The sequence below is a fragment of the Schistocerca gregaria genome, chromosome X, assembly GCF_023897955.1.
Source record: "Schistocerca gregaria isolate iqSchGreg1 chromosome X, iqSchGreg1.2, whole genome shotgun sequence".
NCBI lineage: Eukaryota > Metazoa > Arthropoda > Insecta > Orthoptera > Acrididae > Schistocerca > Schistocerca gregaria.
Window position 1 is genome coordinate 643656653 of NC_064931.1, and position 19084 is coordinate 643675736.

The 19084-nt window shown below is 39.6% G+C and overlaps 1 protein-coding gene across 1 annotated transcript in view; it reads right to left on the reverse strand.

Moving 5' to 3' along the window:
* LOC126299377 (tRNA-dihydrouridine(20a/20b) synthase [NAD(P)+]-like) overlaps window positions 1-18976 on the reverse strand; it is a 55538-nt gene extending 36562 nt beyond the window's left edge. The window contains exons 1-5 of the mRNA XM_049991241.1: window positions 18893-18976; window positions 18141-18262; window positions 17991-18066; window positions 17443-17622; window positions 14942-15150 (exon numbers count right to left, since the gene is read on the reverse strand). Coding sequence (XP_049847198.1) covers window positions 14942-15150; window positions 17443-17622; window positions 17991-18066; window positions 18141-18262; window positions 18893-18969 — 664 coding nt within the window. The 5' untranslated portion in view covers window positions 18970-18976. The remainder of the gene's footprint in view (window positions 1-14941; window positions 15151-17442; window positions 17623-17990; window positions 18067-18140; window positions 18263-18892) is intronic.
* Window positions 18977-19084: the final 108 nt, after the last annotated feature.

A 19084-nucleotide genomic window follows, 5' to 3' on the forward strand; every position in this document is an offset into this window, starting at 1 on the left:
CTTTCCCCAACTGCTTCCGATCATCCTGTATAGTTATCTGCATCATTTATGTGGAAATAATAATAATAATAATAATAATAATAATAATAATAATAATAATAATAATAATAATAATGTCTGAGAAAGGAAAGAAATAATAAAAACTTGTCTCCACAGCAGAATCTGTTGGGATGACAGGTTGGTCCTTAGCATAGCTGAGGTCATTGTAAGGTTGGTAGATGACAATTTGACCACAAGCTCACAAAGTCAATGAATGTGAATTCTTGGTTGCGGTAACTAATTTATAAATGGTATATGTTCACTTGGACGCCATTTTTTTCCTGTTTCATTTATCATTTTAAGTGTATCTGGGTTCAGAGTCTGCAGTATATGTATCAACAATAGTAATGCCAAAGTTCGAAAAACCAGAAAATGAAAAATACCACTGTTAAATTACACTCCTGGAAATGGAAAAAAGAACACATTGACACCGGTGTGTCAGACCCACCATACTTGCTCCGGACACTGCGAGTGGGCTGTACAAGCAATGATCACACGCACGGCACAGCAGACACACCAGGAACCGCAGTGTTGGCCGTCGAATGGCGCTAGCTGCGCAGCATTTGCGCAACGCCGCCGTCACTGTCAGCCAGTTTGCCGTGGCATACGGAGCTCCATCGCAGTCTTTAACACTGGTAGCATGCCGCGACAGCGTGGACGTGAACCGTATGTGCAGTTGACGGACTTTGAGCGAGGGTGTATAGTGGGCATGCGGGAGGCCCGGTGGACGTACCGCCGAATTGCGCAACACGTGGGGCGTGAGGTCTCCACAGTACATCGATGTTGTCGCCAGTGGTCGGCGGAAGGTGCACGTGCGCGTCGACCTGGGACCGGACCGCAGCGACGCACGGATGCACGCCAAGACCGTAGGATCCTACGCAGTGTCGTAGGGGACCGCGCCGTCACTTCCCAGAAAATTAGGGACACTGTTGCTCCTGGGGTATCGGCGAGGACCATTCGCAACCGTCTCCATGAAGCTGGGCTACGGTCCCGAGCACCGTTAGGCCGTCTTCCGCTCACGCCCCAACATCGTGCAGCCCGCCTCCAGTGGTGTCGCGACAGGCGTGAATGGAAGGACGAATGGAGACGTGTCGTCTTCAGCGATGAGAGGCGCTTCTGCGTTGGTGCCAATGATGGTCGTATGCGTGTTTGGCGCCGTGCAGGTGAGCGCCACAATCAGGACTGCATACAACCGAGGCACACAGGGCCAACACCCGGCATCATGGTGTGGGGAGCGATTCCTACACTGGCCGTACACCTCTGGTGATCGTCGAGGGGACACTGAATAGTGCACGGTACATCCAAACCGTCATCGAACCCATCGTTCTACCATTCCTAGACCGGCAAAGGGAACTTGCTGTTCCAACAGGACAATGCACGTCCGCATGTATCCCGTGCCACCCAACGTGCTCTAGAAGGTGTAAGTCAACTACCCTGGCCAGCAAGATCTCCCCGGATGAAGCGTCGTCTCACGCGGTCTGCACGTCCAGCATGAACGCTGGTCCAACTGAGGCGCCAGGTGGAAATGGCATGGCAAGCCGTTCCACAGGACTACATCCAGCATCTCTACGATCGTCTCCATGGGAGAATAGCAGCCTGCATTGCTGCGAAAGGTGGATATACACTGTACTAGTGCCGACATTGTGCATGCTCTGTTGCCTGTGTCTATGTGCCTGTGGTTCTGTCAGTGTGATCATGTGATGTATCTGACCCCAGGAATGTGTCAAAGTTTCCCCTTCCTGGGACAATGAATTCATGGTGTTCTTATTTCAATTTCCAGGAGTGTATTTGTAACACTTTTCTTGTATCTGCCCCCACAAATGAAGTATTTTCTCTGAACATTCAGTTTGACAACACTAACACCTAGTATATTGAACTAGTTACATGAAATTGTTTAATGTTTCTCACAGTTGAAACAAACATTTCATCTTTGGCTATTCAAATTGCTTGTTATGCCATCATAACTATCCAAGACCAGTCACAACGGAAGTTACACACACACATTCCAAGGTTAGGGCACAGACAGTGTCAAAGGTTTACCCTTCAAATCTACTGTAGGGTTCCCTTGACTGGAAATTTTGCTGCATAATATCTTCTCTAAGCTGATAAATTCTGTCAGTTTCACTCAGACATTATAAAAAATTAAGTGTGCAAAGTTTTGTTGCCAGACTTGTGATTTATACTAAAAGTGCATTTAAAGAACAGTATCAGAATTGCTGCTAACACATTAACACTAAGTTGATATTTCAGGGACTCCTCACTAAAAGACCATCACTAATAGATAGGGACCTGAAGATTTATCTATTTCTGTCAAAATTCACATCTACATTTTAGTTGTTTGAATATTATAAGACATACAAATTCAAAAGATTGTCATGCTATGTGACTGAAGTCAAAGCCTTACGTGCTTTGAAATTGGCTGGAAACACAAAGTGGGGTGCTATTTGACTAGCATGTATGCTTTTGCAAAACCTTAAGTGTTTTTCTGAAAGGATATTTCCTTGTTTTCTTATTTTGGTTCTGTTTATGCTTTCAACAAAAAATTGTTCCTGTTAAGAAGAAGCCCTCTGGCAGTGAAGTGGGTGATTCTCAGATTTAAGGCAATTCAACATTTTTCTTCCCCTACCCTATCAGATAATCACAAAGCCTGCAGTATATTAAGTTCAACCTTTAGTGGGCATTCATAACTGTGCAACATATACCTGACAATGCTATATACAGAACTGACAAGGCAGTGTCTCATTAGAACCAAAAATAACCATTCCCAGCATGCTAGGGAAAGAATTTCAGAGCAGTCAAAATACTTTGACATGTTTAGTTTTCCATTGCCAAGTGCACATTCTCCAAACTGGCAACTGGCCATGAGCATAAACAAACTAGAATTAAAATGCCAGATGGGAGAGGAAACAAGCCTCACATCCCTCTTAGGGCAGCACCATTTCTGTGAAAGCAGAACTGACATGGTCATAGGGATCATCACTTTTGGTGTTACGTGGGTTGTAAGTGAACTGCTTGATAGACCTGGATAAGTCTCTTCCCTCCGTCCAAATAAGAATATTAAGCAATGAGCAATACAGAACACCAAGTATTTGTTAATGGCTACAGTCTCAGGTTGACAGTATCAAACAGTGGTGCAGGCCAGACCTCTAATGGTTTCCACACAGTTCAAAATGGCCACTACCTAGAGTACCATGTTCAGTGTCTCCACATCATAACATTTTTTTTAGCTTTAGCTAGTAGATGAAAGTAAGAGTCCCCTTGTTCTAAGATGTTAGCTAGTAGACTAAAGGGAGACACTATTCTATGATGTGAAATACTACAATGCATCAAGCAGAGTGCACCTTCAGACCATTCAACCACCCGAAATTAGTGTAGCACCAGAGCACTGATCAGTAATACATCATTGCACTTTTTATTTTGCAAACATGTTATGCACATTATCTTTCCAAATTGGGCTTTGTCATATGATGTGCAATAACGAACACTGGTTACATTTTCAATATGTACATGCAGAAAATAAAATTATTTCAAACCATCTCTGACAAAATAGTTTATCTGGATACAAATCACTATGAAATAATGTTTTAGATAGGAGTGTGTATTCACATGTTGTAGAATTCCTACCTATGGTCACACGTCTAGCAAAATGGGAATTATCTAAACTAAATTGGCTACACTGATAAGGAATGAATACTGTTTGGTATTAAACTATATATCTTTATTGCACCTATCAGCAATCTAACTTGCTTTTTGGTTAATCATTGTCTTGGGCTGTCTCCACTATCCTTATTTCGAGCATAGTGATGGTGTCTTGCTGTAGGCATCACAGAGCAGCTTCAAATGATTGAGGCAGACAAATAGTGGCAATGACATGAACTCCAGTTTTGTAAACATGGGCATGCAGTGGCACTTTTACTGCTAGAAGAAATTATCCTCACTACTGCTCTGCAGCAACTGCACACTTCTGCAATCTGCAAAAGCTTTATACACACACCTGTGAAAATTTGGTATATACAGGGTGTTGAGTTTTAGTTCATTTACTTTCTACGAAACACAAAGGTTTAGCAGCTCTCGTACCAATCAGTGAATCACCATCCACTTAAGATGTAAGTCATCCATTGTGTTTTACTTTATTTTCATCTTACATAAACCACATCTCTGCCACTTCAACCCAGACATCTGTTTCTTGTACTACCTGCATAATTGCCATCTCACTTAAGACTAAACATGTATAATATGCGAAGTATGAAGTTTGAGTGTGTGAAGGTCAATTATGATCAAGAGCAGCATCCTTGGGGCATCCATGTTGCACACATTCTTCACATGAGAGATTCTTGCTCCGATGTAACTTGCCACCTGGTTAACAAATTCTTCAAAGAAATGCCAACGGCAGTGCCCCAGTTTTATAAGATTTTATCTTACTAAGCCGTATGCCTTGCTGATTGCAGCTTTTTCACATACTAGACTCCCACAGACTGCTGTGTACAACCAGTGTGAATGTATTGGGATGCACCTGTCCTGCATTTTTTCCCATGCTGCAAGCCAACTGACACTGACCACAAATGCAGGAAACATTACGGTGTTTCTGTGATTTGTCTAAACTGAGGAGCAAGCAGTGCAGGGGGATGTTGCCTTCTTAGAACAGCGCTACAGGACAACTACAAATCTGTTACCTGTTTAGCAGTGCAGTTCCTTTGAGAGTATGTTACTCTTCATTAACGACACCAAGGACATTTTAGCTTGATGTCAAGACTACATAACATTAGGTACAGCAGTTTTAGAAATTATATCTGTATCCATTTACCACAACAGTTTATCTACAAGATCACTTCTGAATGCACATCTGATGTTTGGCACTGTCCTCTGTAGCATCATACGTGCAACAGAACAAACTGACAGGCTTCTCTCAACATCCACAAAAATACATCATGCCACACATCTTGTAGTTTGGGTATACTGCATATCGTTGTTGAAGTTACTCCTTACACAACAGAACGATTAGATGAAAATTATTCTTACTTCCTCAGTTATACTCCAAGTTTCAAGACATGAGACAGAATATATTTTTGACTGTTGAGAGAAGCCTATCACAGTTTGTAATATTTGAAGAAATACTTCAGAGTCAGGATCACATTTAATACTTATTTTAAACTGATAACAGTGAATTACTGTTGAAACTGGTTATCTTCAGATCTGCAATACTGTGTACACACATTGCATTTGTAAACACTTTCTATGGTAGTGTTAATGACTACCAAAATATGTTACCTATGCATAGCACTATCTTTTTCAAAATTATGCCCTATACTTTGATAGTCTAATATTTAAATAGTTTGGAAATGTGAGCTCTACCAGCAGGTAGATCACAACCAAAAATGTCATTGATAAAAATGTTATTTACAAATATGTTGTCATGCAACTTTCACTAATTACATGCAATCCCACACATGCTCATCTGGAGACAATGAGCCAGGTGCTGTGACAGGCAACCTACCTCTTACATTCACTAGGTGGCAGTGTAGTAACAAATTTTATTGTTTGAATTTACATAAACATTTATACAGTTCACCAAATTATACAGTAGTAATAGCTTTCAATAGACAAGCCTCCATAAGGGAGCAGCACTGTCATTTAAGTAATATACTACTTTAAAAAAATCTACAATGTACACACCATTTACAGTATTTAAAAGTAATCCAATAGAAGTTTCTTAATTTTTTTTAAATTTTATTGTCTCTGCATATTGCAAGTTCTTATGAAAATTTCTTTTAAAAATAAATGACCAAGGCAGGTAACATTCTCATGATTCCTTAGTTTTGTTTCTAAATAATAATCTTTGGACAGTTCACCCATTAGCGTGTAAGGTATTTTAGTGTGACATTTTCATTATGCTGTCTCACATCACAAAGTTACAAATCACAAAATTAGTAACATTGTGCAAACTAAACATCCTAGCCTAACATTTTAGCTTTTACAATTACCTTAAGAACAATTATACAATCTTAATTTTTCTTAATATGACCTTGCCATAAGATATAACATGTATCTTTTTCTCATTTATGTGTATGTTTAGTTTTTAATAATTTCTGAACTTCGTGGAAAAACATTTAAACATGAGGCAGTCCAAACATTAAACAATTTTCCTTTTAACTAACTACTGTCAAAGCTTAAGGGGACATAGTAACTAGCTTTAACTAATATGACATTTTATTTATGTAGTGTAAGAATTCCTGTGAGTAATTCATCTAAAACATTGTCATCCAAGTTCTAGGGGAAATTTGCAAATTTGCAACATGACAAATAGCTGTAGGTGAAATCACTTAAGGCAATAGGTAGCAAGGCTTCTAAGACTAATGATATAAGTTTGCTATGATGCTGGCAAGGCTAAAATTTGTAAGCTACACCACAGCAAATAACCATCTTTTTACATTTTGCCTAGCAGGGATAGCCACAGTTTAATTAATTATATATTTTCCTAGTGGCAGTCACAATGTTTCTTGTACTGGTGTATAAGCCGTATACAGTGTGATAAGTTAATGGGCCATCAACACTTTACAAAACAAGTGCCATTTTAATGAGCATGAGAATTTTTCTCAGATGTCTAGGTGAGAGAAGATTAACCATGAACCAATTTTTGTAACAACATACAACAAAGATTAACATAAAACACCTCATTCCTTCTCACTGTCTACACGTTTTATCCTGCAATCAACATATAGATTTCTTATGGAGTACAATCACATAGTATACTCATACAAATGATGATATTTAGTTTCAAGGTATCCAACTAAATATAACATCAGTATAGTATCTATTTATCTAAACAATTTCATGTTCAGCTAAATAAGGGAAACAGTTTACTGGCACATAGTAATATAATATCCAGTGCTCGAAATCTTCACGAAAATAGCCTCTTACAGCAACATAGCATTGCAGTAAAAATATGTTCATCACAAGAAGCCAATGTAATTTCCTGTTTTTTATGCCACTCAAGGTTATTTATAGTTTATTTACTTACTGTGGTCATGATTCAATGTTCACATGGGATAAGAGAGAAACTGCTGGCGTACAGTATAAAGTAAAATAATATCCACTGTTCCATGCCTACGTGAAAATTGTACTATCTTAGGGTATCATCCATCGCACTACGAGCAATATTCACCGCAAGAAATGCCAGTTACCTTACTGCGAGCCAACAAGGTTAGATACTGAAAACAATGTTTTATACATCATTGTTTGACTAACACGAAATGGGGCTCGATGTATATGTTTTAATTATTCCACTCTACTGAGAGCTGTTACTGTCAAGTTAAGATTGCTTTGGAAATAAAACTGACAAATCTTGAGAATCAATGCTACCTCCCTTAAGTTGGTGCACAAGTACATAGCATTTTTCCATAAGTTTAACTGATACAGAGACTTTAACACACACACACACACACACACACACACACACACACACACACACACACACACACACACACACACTATATATATATATAGGAAATGGAAAAAAAGAAGATATTGACACCGGTGTGTCAGACCCACCATACTTGCTCCGGACACTGCGAGAGGGCTGTACAAGCAATGATCACACGCACAGCACAGCGGACACACCAGGAACCGCGGTGTTTGCCGTCAAATGGCACTAGCTGCGCAGCATTTGTGCACCGCCGCCGTCAGTGTCAGCCAGTTTGCCGTGGCATACGGAGCTCCATCGCAGTCTTTAACACTGGTAGAATGCCGCGACAGTGTGGACGTGAACCGTATGTGCAGTTGACGGACTTTGAGCGAGGGCGTGTAGTGGGCATGCGGGAGGCCGGGTGGACGTACCGCCGAATTGCAAAACACGTGGGGCGTGAGGTCTCCACAGTACATCGATGTTGTCACCAGTGGTTGGCGGAAGGTGCACGTGCCCGTCGACCTGGGACCGGACCGCAGCGACGCACGGATGCGGATGCACGCCAAGACCGTAGGATCCTACGCAGTGTCGTAGGGGACCGCACCGCCACTTCCCAGCAAATTAGAGACACTGTTGCTCCTGGGGTATCGGCGAGGACCATTCGCAACCGTCTCCATGAAGCTGGGCTACGGTCCCGCACACCGTTAGGCCGTCTTCCGCTCACGCCCCAACATCGTGCACCCCGCCTCCAGTGGTGTCGCGACAGGCGTGAATGGAGGGACGAATGGAGACGTGTCGTCTTCAGCGATGAGAGTCGCTTCTGTCTTGGTGCCAATGATGGTCGTATGCGTGTTTGGCGCCGTGCAGGTGAGCGCCACAATCAGGACTGCATACGACCCAGGCACACAGGGCCAACACCCGGCATCATGGTGTGGGGAGCGATCTCCTACACTGGCCGTACACCTCTGGTGATCGTCGAGGCGACACTGAATAGTGCACGGAACATCCAAACCGTCATCGAACCCATCGTTCTACCATTCCTAGACCGGCAAGGGAACTTGCTGTTCCAACAGGACAATGCACGTCCGCATGTATCCCGTGCCACCCAACGTGCTCTAGAAGGTGTAAGTCAACTACCCTGGCCAGCAAGATCTCCGGATCTGTCCCCCATTGAGCATGTTTGGGACTGGATGAAGCGTCGTCTCATGCGGTCTGCACATCCAGCACTAACGCTGGTCCAACTGAGGCGCCAGGTGGAAATGGCATGGCAAGCCGTTCCACAGGACTACATCCAGCATCTCTACGATCATCTCCATGGGAGAATAGCAGCCTGCATTGCTGCGAAAGGTGGATATACACTGTACTAGTGCCGACATTGTGCATGCTCTGTTGCCTGTGTATGTGCCTGTGGTTCTGTCAGTGTGATCATGTGATGTATCTAACCCCAGGAATGTGTCAATAAAGTTGACCCTTCCTGGGACAATGAATTCACGGCGTTCTTATTTCAATTTCCAGGTGTGTATAATGACAAAAAAATCACGGTTTTGAGGCAAAGAACTCAACAAGCTATGTTCCAAGTGCATTTTTATACAGAAAAGAAGTTCCTTGAGGGTTGTTCAACAGAGTGGAAAAGGTGAAATCTGAGGGTGCATGATTGTGTGAATACAGTGGGTGTGGAATGACTTCCCAACCCAATTCCAGTATTGTGTTTGTCAGTCTAGCAGAATACAGGCGGGCATAATCATCAAGTAGCACCACTTCATGCAGTCTTCCTGGTCATTGTCCTTTGATTGGGTCTGCAAGACACCCAGTTGTTGACAAATTGTCAGCAGTGATGGTTATACCTCGGGGGAACAATTTTTAGTACACCACACTTCCACTTTTCCTCCAAATGCATAACACTGCCTTTTGTCGGAGCATGCAGGTCTCTGTACATGAAGTTGCTTCTTTGTTTGGACTCTTCCATTCTTTTCTTTGTTATTTTAGCATGAAGACAATTTTGCATCACCAGTAACAATACAGGATAGGAATGGTCAGTGTTCGTGAGCCAATGGATGGTGGACAATCAGATATGCACATGTGGCCACCTGCTGATTTTTGTAATTTTGGCTTTAAGCATGTGGTACTCACATGCCTGATTTTTGAACCTTCCCCATTGCATGCAAATGTTGCACAATGGTGGAATTATCAGTGGCATATTTGTCAGTTCTTGAGTACACTGATGTGGATCACTGCATTAATGCATTTAAGTAACCTTCAGCAAACCCAAAGGTCTTCCTGAACATGAAGAGTCACTAATGTCAAAACAATCCTGTCCAAAATGAGAACATTTTCTTGCTGTGCTCTGTCTATTTAATTATCCCCATGCACAGCACAAATGTATGTCTGCCTCTGCTACTGTCATCCCTCTATTAGACTCAAACAGAAGATGGCGTCAAATGTTCAGATTTCTCCACTTGTCACTCTCCATTATAGCAACAGTGAATTACAAATAAAACACACCAATCAATAAATTTAATCCGTGGCAACCGGAGACCAACAAGCAAAACAAAAATGCTATAAACTTTTACACTAACCCAATACTATACTGTTCATTGATTAAAAATCTTACAGTTCTCACGATATGCAGACACAAAATTAAAATTTTATTACATCCTATTAATGACATGCACTGCAGAATAATTTTTAGCAATCTATTAATTAACAATACTGCTTTATTAAAGTTTGTATATTGAAAAGTATTGCTACTGTATAATCTTTATAAAATGTCTGCAATTTTTTTGAACTTTAAGTCTGGACTATTTTAATTAATACACAAATTTTTTATGGGTGAATCATAACTATGTAAATGGAAACAGTAACATCTGTTACCACACTGCCATCTAGTGGACATAAGATGTAGGTTGACTGTCACAGCACACAATCCAGTACAGCTTCAAACGAGCATGCATGTGGCTGCATGTAATCAGCAAAAGTTGCATGCCAACATGTTTGTAACTAGAACTTTTATCAATGACATGCTGACTGGTTGTCATCGATCAGCAGGGAAAGCTTGCATTTCCGAACTATTTAAATTTTCAACACTGTCAAAATATATGCCATAATTTTGAAAAATGAATTATGTTACCTACATTTATAATATTATATTAATGTATTCGTTACTACTGACACAGAAAATATGTTTACAAATGGTGTGTGCATGCATGTCTCCTATTGCAGATCTGAAAATGGCAGCAAAGTGTTGTTGAAGCCAGTCATATTCAAAATAAATTCTTAAAAGCAATTTCAGCTCTGAAGTATTCTCAGTTCGCAATATTGCATGCACGATGTCCAGAGAATGGTACCAAGCACCAGACCTGCATACAGAATTCATCTTATAAACAAACTGGTCATGATTACACTGGTACAGATTTGCCTTCAACTTGCTGTGTAGCAGCATGCACTTCTGTCTTTGACGTCTCAATATCAGATGAATTCAGTATTTTTCTCATGCTGTCATTGCTAACACCCATAAACAACTATTACAGCACACAGTACAAGGAGCACTTATTTAATGAAATATTCATAGTTCATACTGCACACAGCTCTGACTCTTGTGACTGGATCTCTCTGGACTTCACTATGTGTGAGGAAAAAAGACCATGTGGCTAGCACTGACAGAGCTGCACATGTTGATTGAAACAAGGCAGAGTCACTGGGTGATGAACACTTGTGTGGTTGTAGCATTACACTTGCTGCAAGCCAGAGCACAAAAGCAGCAGTAAAATCACACAAACAACTAGTTTTTGAAAAGTGCTTAACTACCAGTTTTTAGAATAATGTACTGAAGGTGTGAGAAGAAAGATGAGAGAACAGTAGGCAAATGAGGTGTGTTCAAGGAGTATCAATCCTGCTGTCAAAACAAAGAAACCCAGGATACTACCTTCAGCAGAGATGTGATAGGTGACATACGTGTGCAGTTTTGAATTTTTTCTTGCTAGCAAGAAGTGTCAGTTGCTGGTAGCCAGCCTGTGAATGAGCACATGTAAGGAGCACCCACTGGATTCCAGTACGTTGTGAAATGCTCACTCAAAATGAAGACAATACTGCATCTAAGGTTACCAAAAGCTTGGCAATACCCAAGAGGAAACCATTCTCAAGATACGTCGTGGGATGATTCACATATAAAAGGGTAGCACAAATGCTTCACAGATGGCCACACAGCAATGGAAAAGGAACCACAAACAGAAAGACACTCAAGTCAAAATTATGTCACTGAGCATGTGTGAACCGTCATGGAACACTTACCACACAGAGAACTTGCAAATGAGTAAATTCAATTCTGACCAACAATTTCTGCACCACTAAAATGTCCACAAAATTTGTACCTAAACTGCTGACAATGGAGCAGACTTTCCTCGCCAAACAGAAGTTAGCCATGCTCCCTACTCCACAGACAGGCTGAACGTGAATTTTGGTTGGTTCAAGCAGAAAATGCCCATGAAAGAATATAGTTTGAGTAAAGAAGATATCATGCAGAATGTTTCCAGAATGAGATTTTCACTCTGCAGCAGAGTGTGCGCTGATATGAAACTTCCTGGCAGATTAAAACTGTGTAACCGACAAACTCGAACTCGGGACCTTTGCCTTTCGCGGGCAAGTGCTCTACCATCCCAAGTTCTTGTTTTCTTAACAATTTATCCCATTTATCCCTTTTCACATTCTCTCAAGAATATTCACTAAGGCAAAGGTCCCGAGTTCGAGTCTCGGTCAGGCCCACAGTTTTAATCTGCCAGGAAGTTTCATATCAGCGCACACTCCGCTGCAGAGTGAAAATCTCATTCTGGAAACATCCCCCAGGCTGTGGCTAAGCCATGTCTCCGCTATATCCTTTCTTTCAGGAGTGCTAGTTCTGCAAGGTTCGCAGAAGAGCTTCTGTAAAGTTTGGAAGGTAGGAGACGAGATACTGGCAGAAGTAAAGCTGTGAGTCGTGCTTCGGTAGCTCAGATGGTAGAGCACTTGCCCGTGAAAGGCAAATGTCCCAAGTTCGAGTCGCGGTCGGGCACACAGTTTTAATCTGCCAGGAAGTTTCATGCAGAATGTTAATCGCCACTCCAAAAGATACGGTCCTTAAGTTTTTACAACAATGGCAGGACTGCTGGCAGAACTGTGCGCATTACCTAGGAGACTACTTTGTACCTCCAAATTAATACATTTATTGCTGCAAACCGAAAGTTCAATTTAATATACTTCATATATCACAGACAACTGCCTATCAAAGAAATCCTTCCCTTCCTCCTGTACATGACAGGCACAGGATATGGGATTAAAGTAACAGGAAACAAGATGCAAATCAGTCAGTTTTTACACATTCTTAGTAGCATTTGCAGAAACTTACCATAGCATCTCCTTGTTAGATTTTTTGTTGCTCTTTAATTGTATGGAACAATGAGACTGCCAATGTCTATGCTTAGACTTAATACTTCACTGTGGAAACATTCCAAGTTGTTATGGAGTGTTCCCACCAACATTTTGTTTCTACTACACTCTTAGTAACCTATATGCTTTTAAGTTTGTGAATTTTCTAGCCATCTTCCTCTCTGGCCATGATTACCTCAAAGATTCCTCCCAGCCAAACCAAAATCTCCGTGTCACATGCGTCGACCAGCTGAATCTTTTTTGGAGACCCAAGTCACTTAAGCCATTGGGAACCGTAAGCATGGAACATGACACTACATCAATGGAGAGGTAACCATCTTCAAAATAACATTATACCTAGCATTTCATCATTCATTGCACTGCTTAGCCAGAAGTCACATTGCAGAGAGAGGCCTGCAATTTGACACTTCAATGGGTCACATTTGTCTTTAAACTGGTTCTATGGGCACCTCTTTTCAGGAATCTGGGAATTCAATCAGTGGCTGAGCAATTACAGCTTTTTCGGTACAGCACAGGAAAGGATACTATAAATATTGGGACTCACTGAAGATTCACACATTTTTTACAGTTTTAACCAAATTATTTCAATCCACTCTCTTCCATTTCTGCATGCTGCAGTGAATGAGTTTTCATAGCAACTGCAGAATCTATTCTGCATGTTAGGTATTTCATCTACCAGTCCCATTCTACCTTGCAATAGTTCTGAGCCTCTTCACTGAATCTAAGTTTTTCTCCTCTGCTTGTTCTACCTCATTCCTGTAGATGTTAACGAAAAATAAAGCCATTTTAGTTTAAATATCTGTGCTGACCCAACCATTCAGTATTGAAAGAATGAATTGCACGACTTTCCTTCTTAATGATCCTACTACAGAATTCCAGGTAGGAATATGTCTTACTCACTGTTTTTGTGTGATTAATAATGCACTGTGGTCTCAGTATTTGTGCAATCTCTTTTACATTGTATTCTTAAGTACTAAAATCTGAAGTTGTGTTGAGACAAGCATTGTCTCCAGTTAAACAATTTGTCCCATATAGTATACAGCTCTTAGGTTCATGAAGAAACTATTTAGCACATGTTCTCTGTGTAGATTGAAATCACAATGCAAGGCAATTTTTGCTCCAGATTAATTAGGTGGAACAGGCAGCTTTCAAACATTCATCTGGAGAATGATACTAACATTTTGTTCATACCTGCAAGCTCCTGAGTAGCCATTTTTGGAATTTATTCTCTCACTGTTCTGTAAGTGCCGCCATTGACAATTCCTTAGTCGTACATGCAACAACCTTGCCATCTATATTTAATCCATCTTAAATACTTTAACTTTGGTACATCCAGCTAGTATTAACATACTAAACATCTGGTGTCAAATCCTATACAAAGAACAATGATGCATCAAGTTTTCTTGTGAGGCTGTTCTGCCATTGTTTTCTGGGTTCTTTTCTTGACATACAGTATTACATGTGTTTCTGAGCTAACATAGCAAGCAAGCAGTTCCCCAATCCTTTCACTTTATGCCGAGTCTTGTGTGACAGTTTCTATCCTGTAAGTGTGTTGAGATTTTTTACTCTTGTGTAACAGATTACATGACATCGTGAAAAACAAATTACCAGTCATACAGATGAGTGGGAAATAGACATTAACAATGCTGTGGCATAAACTACATTTCTATTATCTCTGATGTAGAGCAGGAACTTTAATTTGCCATCTGGAGCATCCTAATTGACAACTTCCCATAATTTTACCAGCAATGGTATATTCATTGGAAATTACACATTACACCAAACAGACTATCTGGACAAAGCATTTGTATATAAACTTTTCAACATTGCAGCTTTTGTTTTCTTGAAACTTCCTGGCAGATTAAAACTGTGTGTCAGACCGAGACTCGAACTTGAGACCTTTGCATTTCGCAGGCAAGTTCTCTACTATCTGAGCTACCTAAGCACAACTCTTGCTCCGTCCTCAGCTTTACTTCCGCCGGTACCTCGTATCTCACCTTCACTTTTCTTTTAACTTAGGTACGAGTTTCTGACAAGTGCTTAACCCAATCCCAAGCCGTGTGAATTTTTATTTTTACATACCTTTGCACCTTGTAGTTTCTCGCAGTTCCTCAGCGTCAGCCAATGTCCTGACATCGCCATTTGCCACTACTGGCATTCTAATGGAATGTGAAATCAGTTTCAAGCTTTCTCGATTGATTGGCTGGTTTCTTTGTTCCACAGTTCGAGCATGAACTGTTATAAATGACAATCCAGCAGCTTCCAAAGTTCTACAGAGTTCAACTGTCAACCTGCCAAATTTAAACATATGTTTCAGTAATTAACCCAACATAAAATATTGATATTAAGTAAGTTCCGTATCTACTGTCGAGATAATTACCAAAAACTCTTTCCAAGATCGTGATACTTTTTCAAGTAGAAATTTATGGCCTCTGCACTTCATAAGAATTAGATAATATGTGCTCAATACCTTCCTTTTTGATCACCACCCGAGAAAGTTTAAAACTTTCCACAATCAAAACTACTGCAAGATGAATGACAAAAAGTGAAACTGCAATAACAAAAATAAACTGAATCACAAATCTAGGAATCGAGGAGAATATACAACAAATCAACTAATGACAAGGGACACTAATAAACCCCTTTACATTTTAATTCCCTTCCTATCCTGCACACACAAAACATTCTATTTTTGACATATGGATGTTTGATAACACTGTATATGTCAAAAATGCATTATAGTATCAGAAATTAGGTAAGATATTTATGTAAAAAAAATTTGTCACTTACTTCCCTATTAAACTCACTACGAATGTTACGTTTAGTGAATAGGACTTAAATACTTTATATTAGATAGAAGCAATGTAAGAAAGAAAACAGTGGATTAAACTATACAAATAAAAATGTAAATGTTCAACTGCTCAAAATCTTAAATCTGATTCTCTAAAATTCTCACAATGTTTCATTCGAATACACGCATTTTTATATATCTACGGAACACCACCCTATAATATATACACATTTAGTACAGAAAGGAGAAAAGTTGTTACCAAAAACCTTTAAAAGTATTTGACCAATTTATTTCATATTTTTACACGATACTCTAATGAACATTCAGATGGTCATAAGCAATATACTGCATTTTCAAACAAAAATGTAGAAGTGTTCTGTTACAACTGACTGCTAGAAAGAAAATGCCGTACTTTGCTCTGCAATGAATACATGCAGTTTCATTTTGTCTTGCAGTCAATGGCAGGTAAATTACAGTATGGCACTTACACCATTAGAAAAATTGTTTTTCCCACACACATCTCTTAAATATTTTTAAACAAAAATTGTTTACACAACAATATGCTTTAGTGTTTTCTTCCTTGCAATTTATTTTCAGAGAAAACAAGAGTTGTATTCATGGCTTATCAGCTTATGATCAGAATACTACTCAGGAATCTGAATCTGTAGTAACAACCAACAAGGGTGAAGGTCAAAGGGCAGTAGGAGTAGCTGGTCAGACAGAAGGGATGTAATGCACACACAGGAGGAAATTGACATACATCCAATTCCCATATATATCTAAGAGTTGCGAAGTGTTGTTGGGTTCACTAGTGTAAAATAATGTCACAGTACAATGAAACAATGCTTCAGATATCTCTGGCTTTTTTCAGAAGATATTGCTTTCATTAGTATTATTGTTAGAAATCAAAATTTGTCTCTTAGCAAGCTCTGTATATTAGAAACAATGCCACTACCGCTTCCTTTTTGGACAGAAATTATTTTTGTATTACACTTATTTAATGTTTTCGCAGCCAGAACAGTTGTATGCTATATTACTGTCATTTACATTTTCTCACTTTTGAATCAATATGGTGTCCAATACAGCTCTCCAATACACTGAACCAGATTATTATTTTCAGTCAAACTAGCAGACTACTATGCTAATTCTCTGCTTAGGCTTAAACACAACAGGCACTAAAAATGCCATGTTTACTACTGATTGTTTATCACTGCACCTACACAGATGTTAAAATAATATGCATGTATTACAATTTACATGACACCAAGTTACCATCTTACTCTTTTTCATTAATTATACTAAAAATGATGAAAGGGCAAATTGATATTCATAACTGATCCCTTTATTTCCAGTTACACTCCAGTACATCAACTACTTCAAACCATAATGCCCCTGTGCCATAATAAACAATTACAGGAGCAAGTAACCTAATCTGAATTACTGGTACAATCATACATGTACAGTGTCTAAATGTCAGCTTTAACTAGACAGTACACTGTTCAAATAAAGTATTTCCTATTACAGGCAAACTTATGTGCATGTTTAAGAAAATAATAATTACCACTTGAAATTGATAAGTTGTCTCATTCAATGTGTATGACAACCTGAGAGTCATTAACTAATAATAGTGTTAAGGGAAGATATGGGCGAGGAGTTTCACAATCCGTTCAGTCTCTTGCATACAGCTCTTCATATATTCTCTCAATTACACGCAAATCAACATTTCTAAATATTCGTTATATTCTAGAGAATCAGAAAGGGTGGGGATATAGTACTATAAAAACCATGTTACCTAATATCATGTTTGATGCGTATTTTTGCAGACACTGAATATGGGTGCGGAATCCTGTTGCGCACCTGCAGCACCATGTCTTTCACAAGCTGTGGTTTGTCAAGTAGATAGGCACCCACACATTCACTGATTGCCCAGCGCTGGGGGCAGCCACAATTCAAATCTACACCATTGCTGTACCTACGAAGAAAATTAAGAGTACTGTGAGAGGGAATGTATGCAATACCTGAAGTAATAGTGTTAAAATTGCGCAGCTGCAAATGGAAAACAAATACAGGCATGAGAGTGGTTATTTTATACTCTGACATAACAAAAAAATCATTGTAAAATACTACCCTCTCAGCTCTCCAGTAAACAGCTAAATACAACGAACAAGTCAGCACAACCTCTTATCACTATAATTGTCACTTTTGCTGAAACTATCACTAAACTGAGTGTTGCAAAATGCATCCTCGTTTGAAGTGACAATGTACCAGAGCGCCATCACATTTAAACCTTCCAGAACAGATGCTTTTATAGCGTGACCCATTACACAAATGTTTACTTGCCTGGCAACCATTTCAGCAGCAGTTGCAAAATCATACGTATTGTTTGCTGCAAATTGTACAATCAATGGCTGATCACCTGGAAAGAAAAAATTGTGAATACCAAAGAAGACAATAAAACCATCGTTACTCATGAATGGAAAAATGCCAAACCTGTAAACGTTGTAAATTCGCTGTTTCTTGCTTCTTCTGATTTAATAAATGAATCTGCTAGTATCATTGGCGTGAAACACACGTCACAGTTGTAAAGTCTAACCAATGTGCGGAATGCCAGCCTGAAAATTTTTAAGTTACGAAAACAGTATTAAGACGTAGAAAAGAAACATAAAATGAGCCTCAAACTACACCAATTCACGCCAAAATGAGATTTCCAATTAGAAGAAGCCGAACGCAATTCTTAAACTGTATATAGGCCTAAGTTTTACAAGTAATGAGGCACGCAAGAAGTGTTTTCATACAAGTATTTATTCACTATAGTCTACATATAATTTTAAGATGGAAAACTTTAAAGTATTTCAAATTATTAACTGCTGGGTTACGCCACAAATTTCTGAAATCAAGTTACTATCACATTCAACAAAAAAGAGCCGTCATCTCCAGTGCATGACTCGTTCTCCTGCAGAATCTTCTTCGAAAGTACTACCACAAGTTAAAGCCGGACACACAAATCAGTCAACTTTAATACAGCACAACCATATCACGAACTAATTCGAATAGAAATTTCCAGTAGTACAGCAACGTGCACGGTTTTCATTAATGACTATATTTCATCCTTACACATACATCCATCACGAGATCTCCACCGAATGTCAACCCCATCCCTGACACCGAAATTATATACCCTTAAGGTGGTACTTTTTCATAAATATAGCTGTTCTTAATTCAAGTTTGCATTTTATACTTACTTGCTGTATCTCACCATCGGCGCACAGACCTTCACCAACTCTCTCCGCTCAAACAACTCGCATATATCAACAGGCATCCTATGAACATCGCCGGTATCAACAAAACAGAATTAGTCTCACGCGCGCACTCAAAATGTAACACAGGTTTCACTTAAAATAACCACATGCGTTACGTTCACTATAACAGCATTT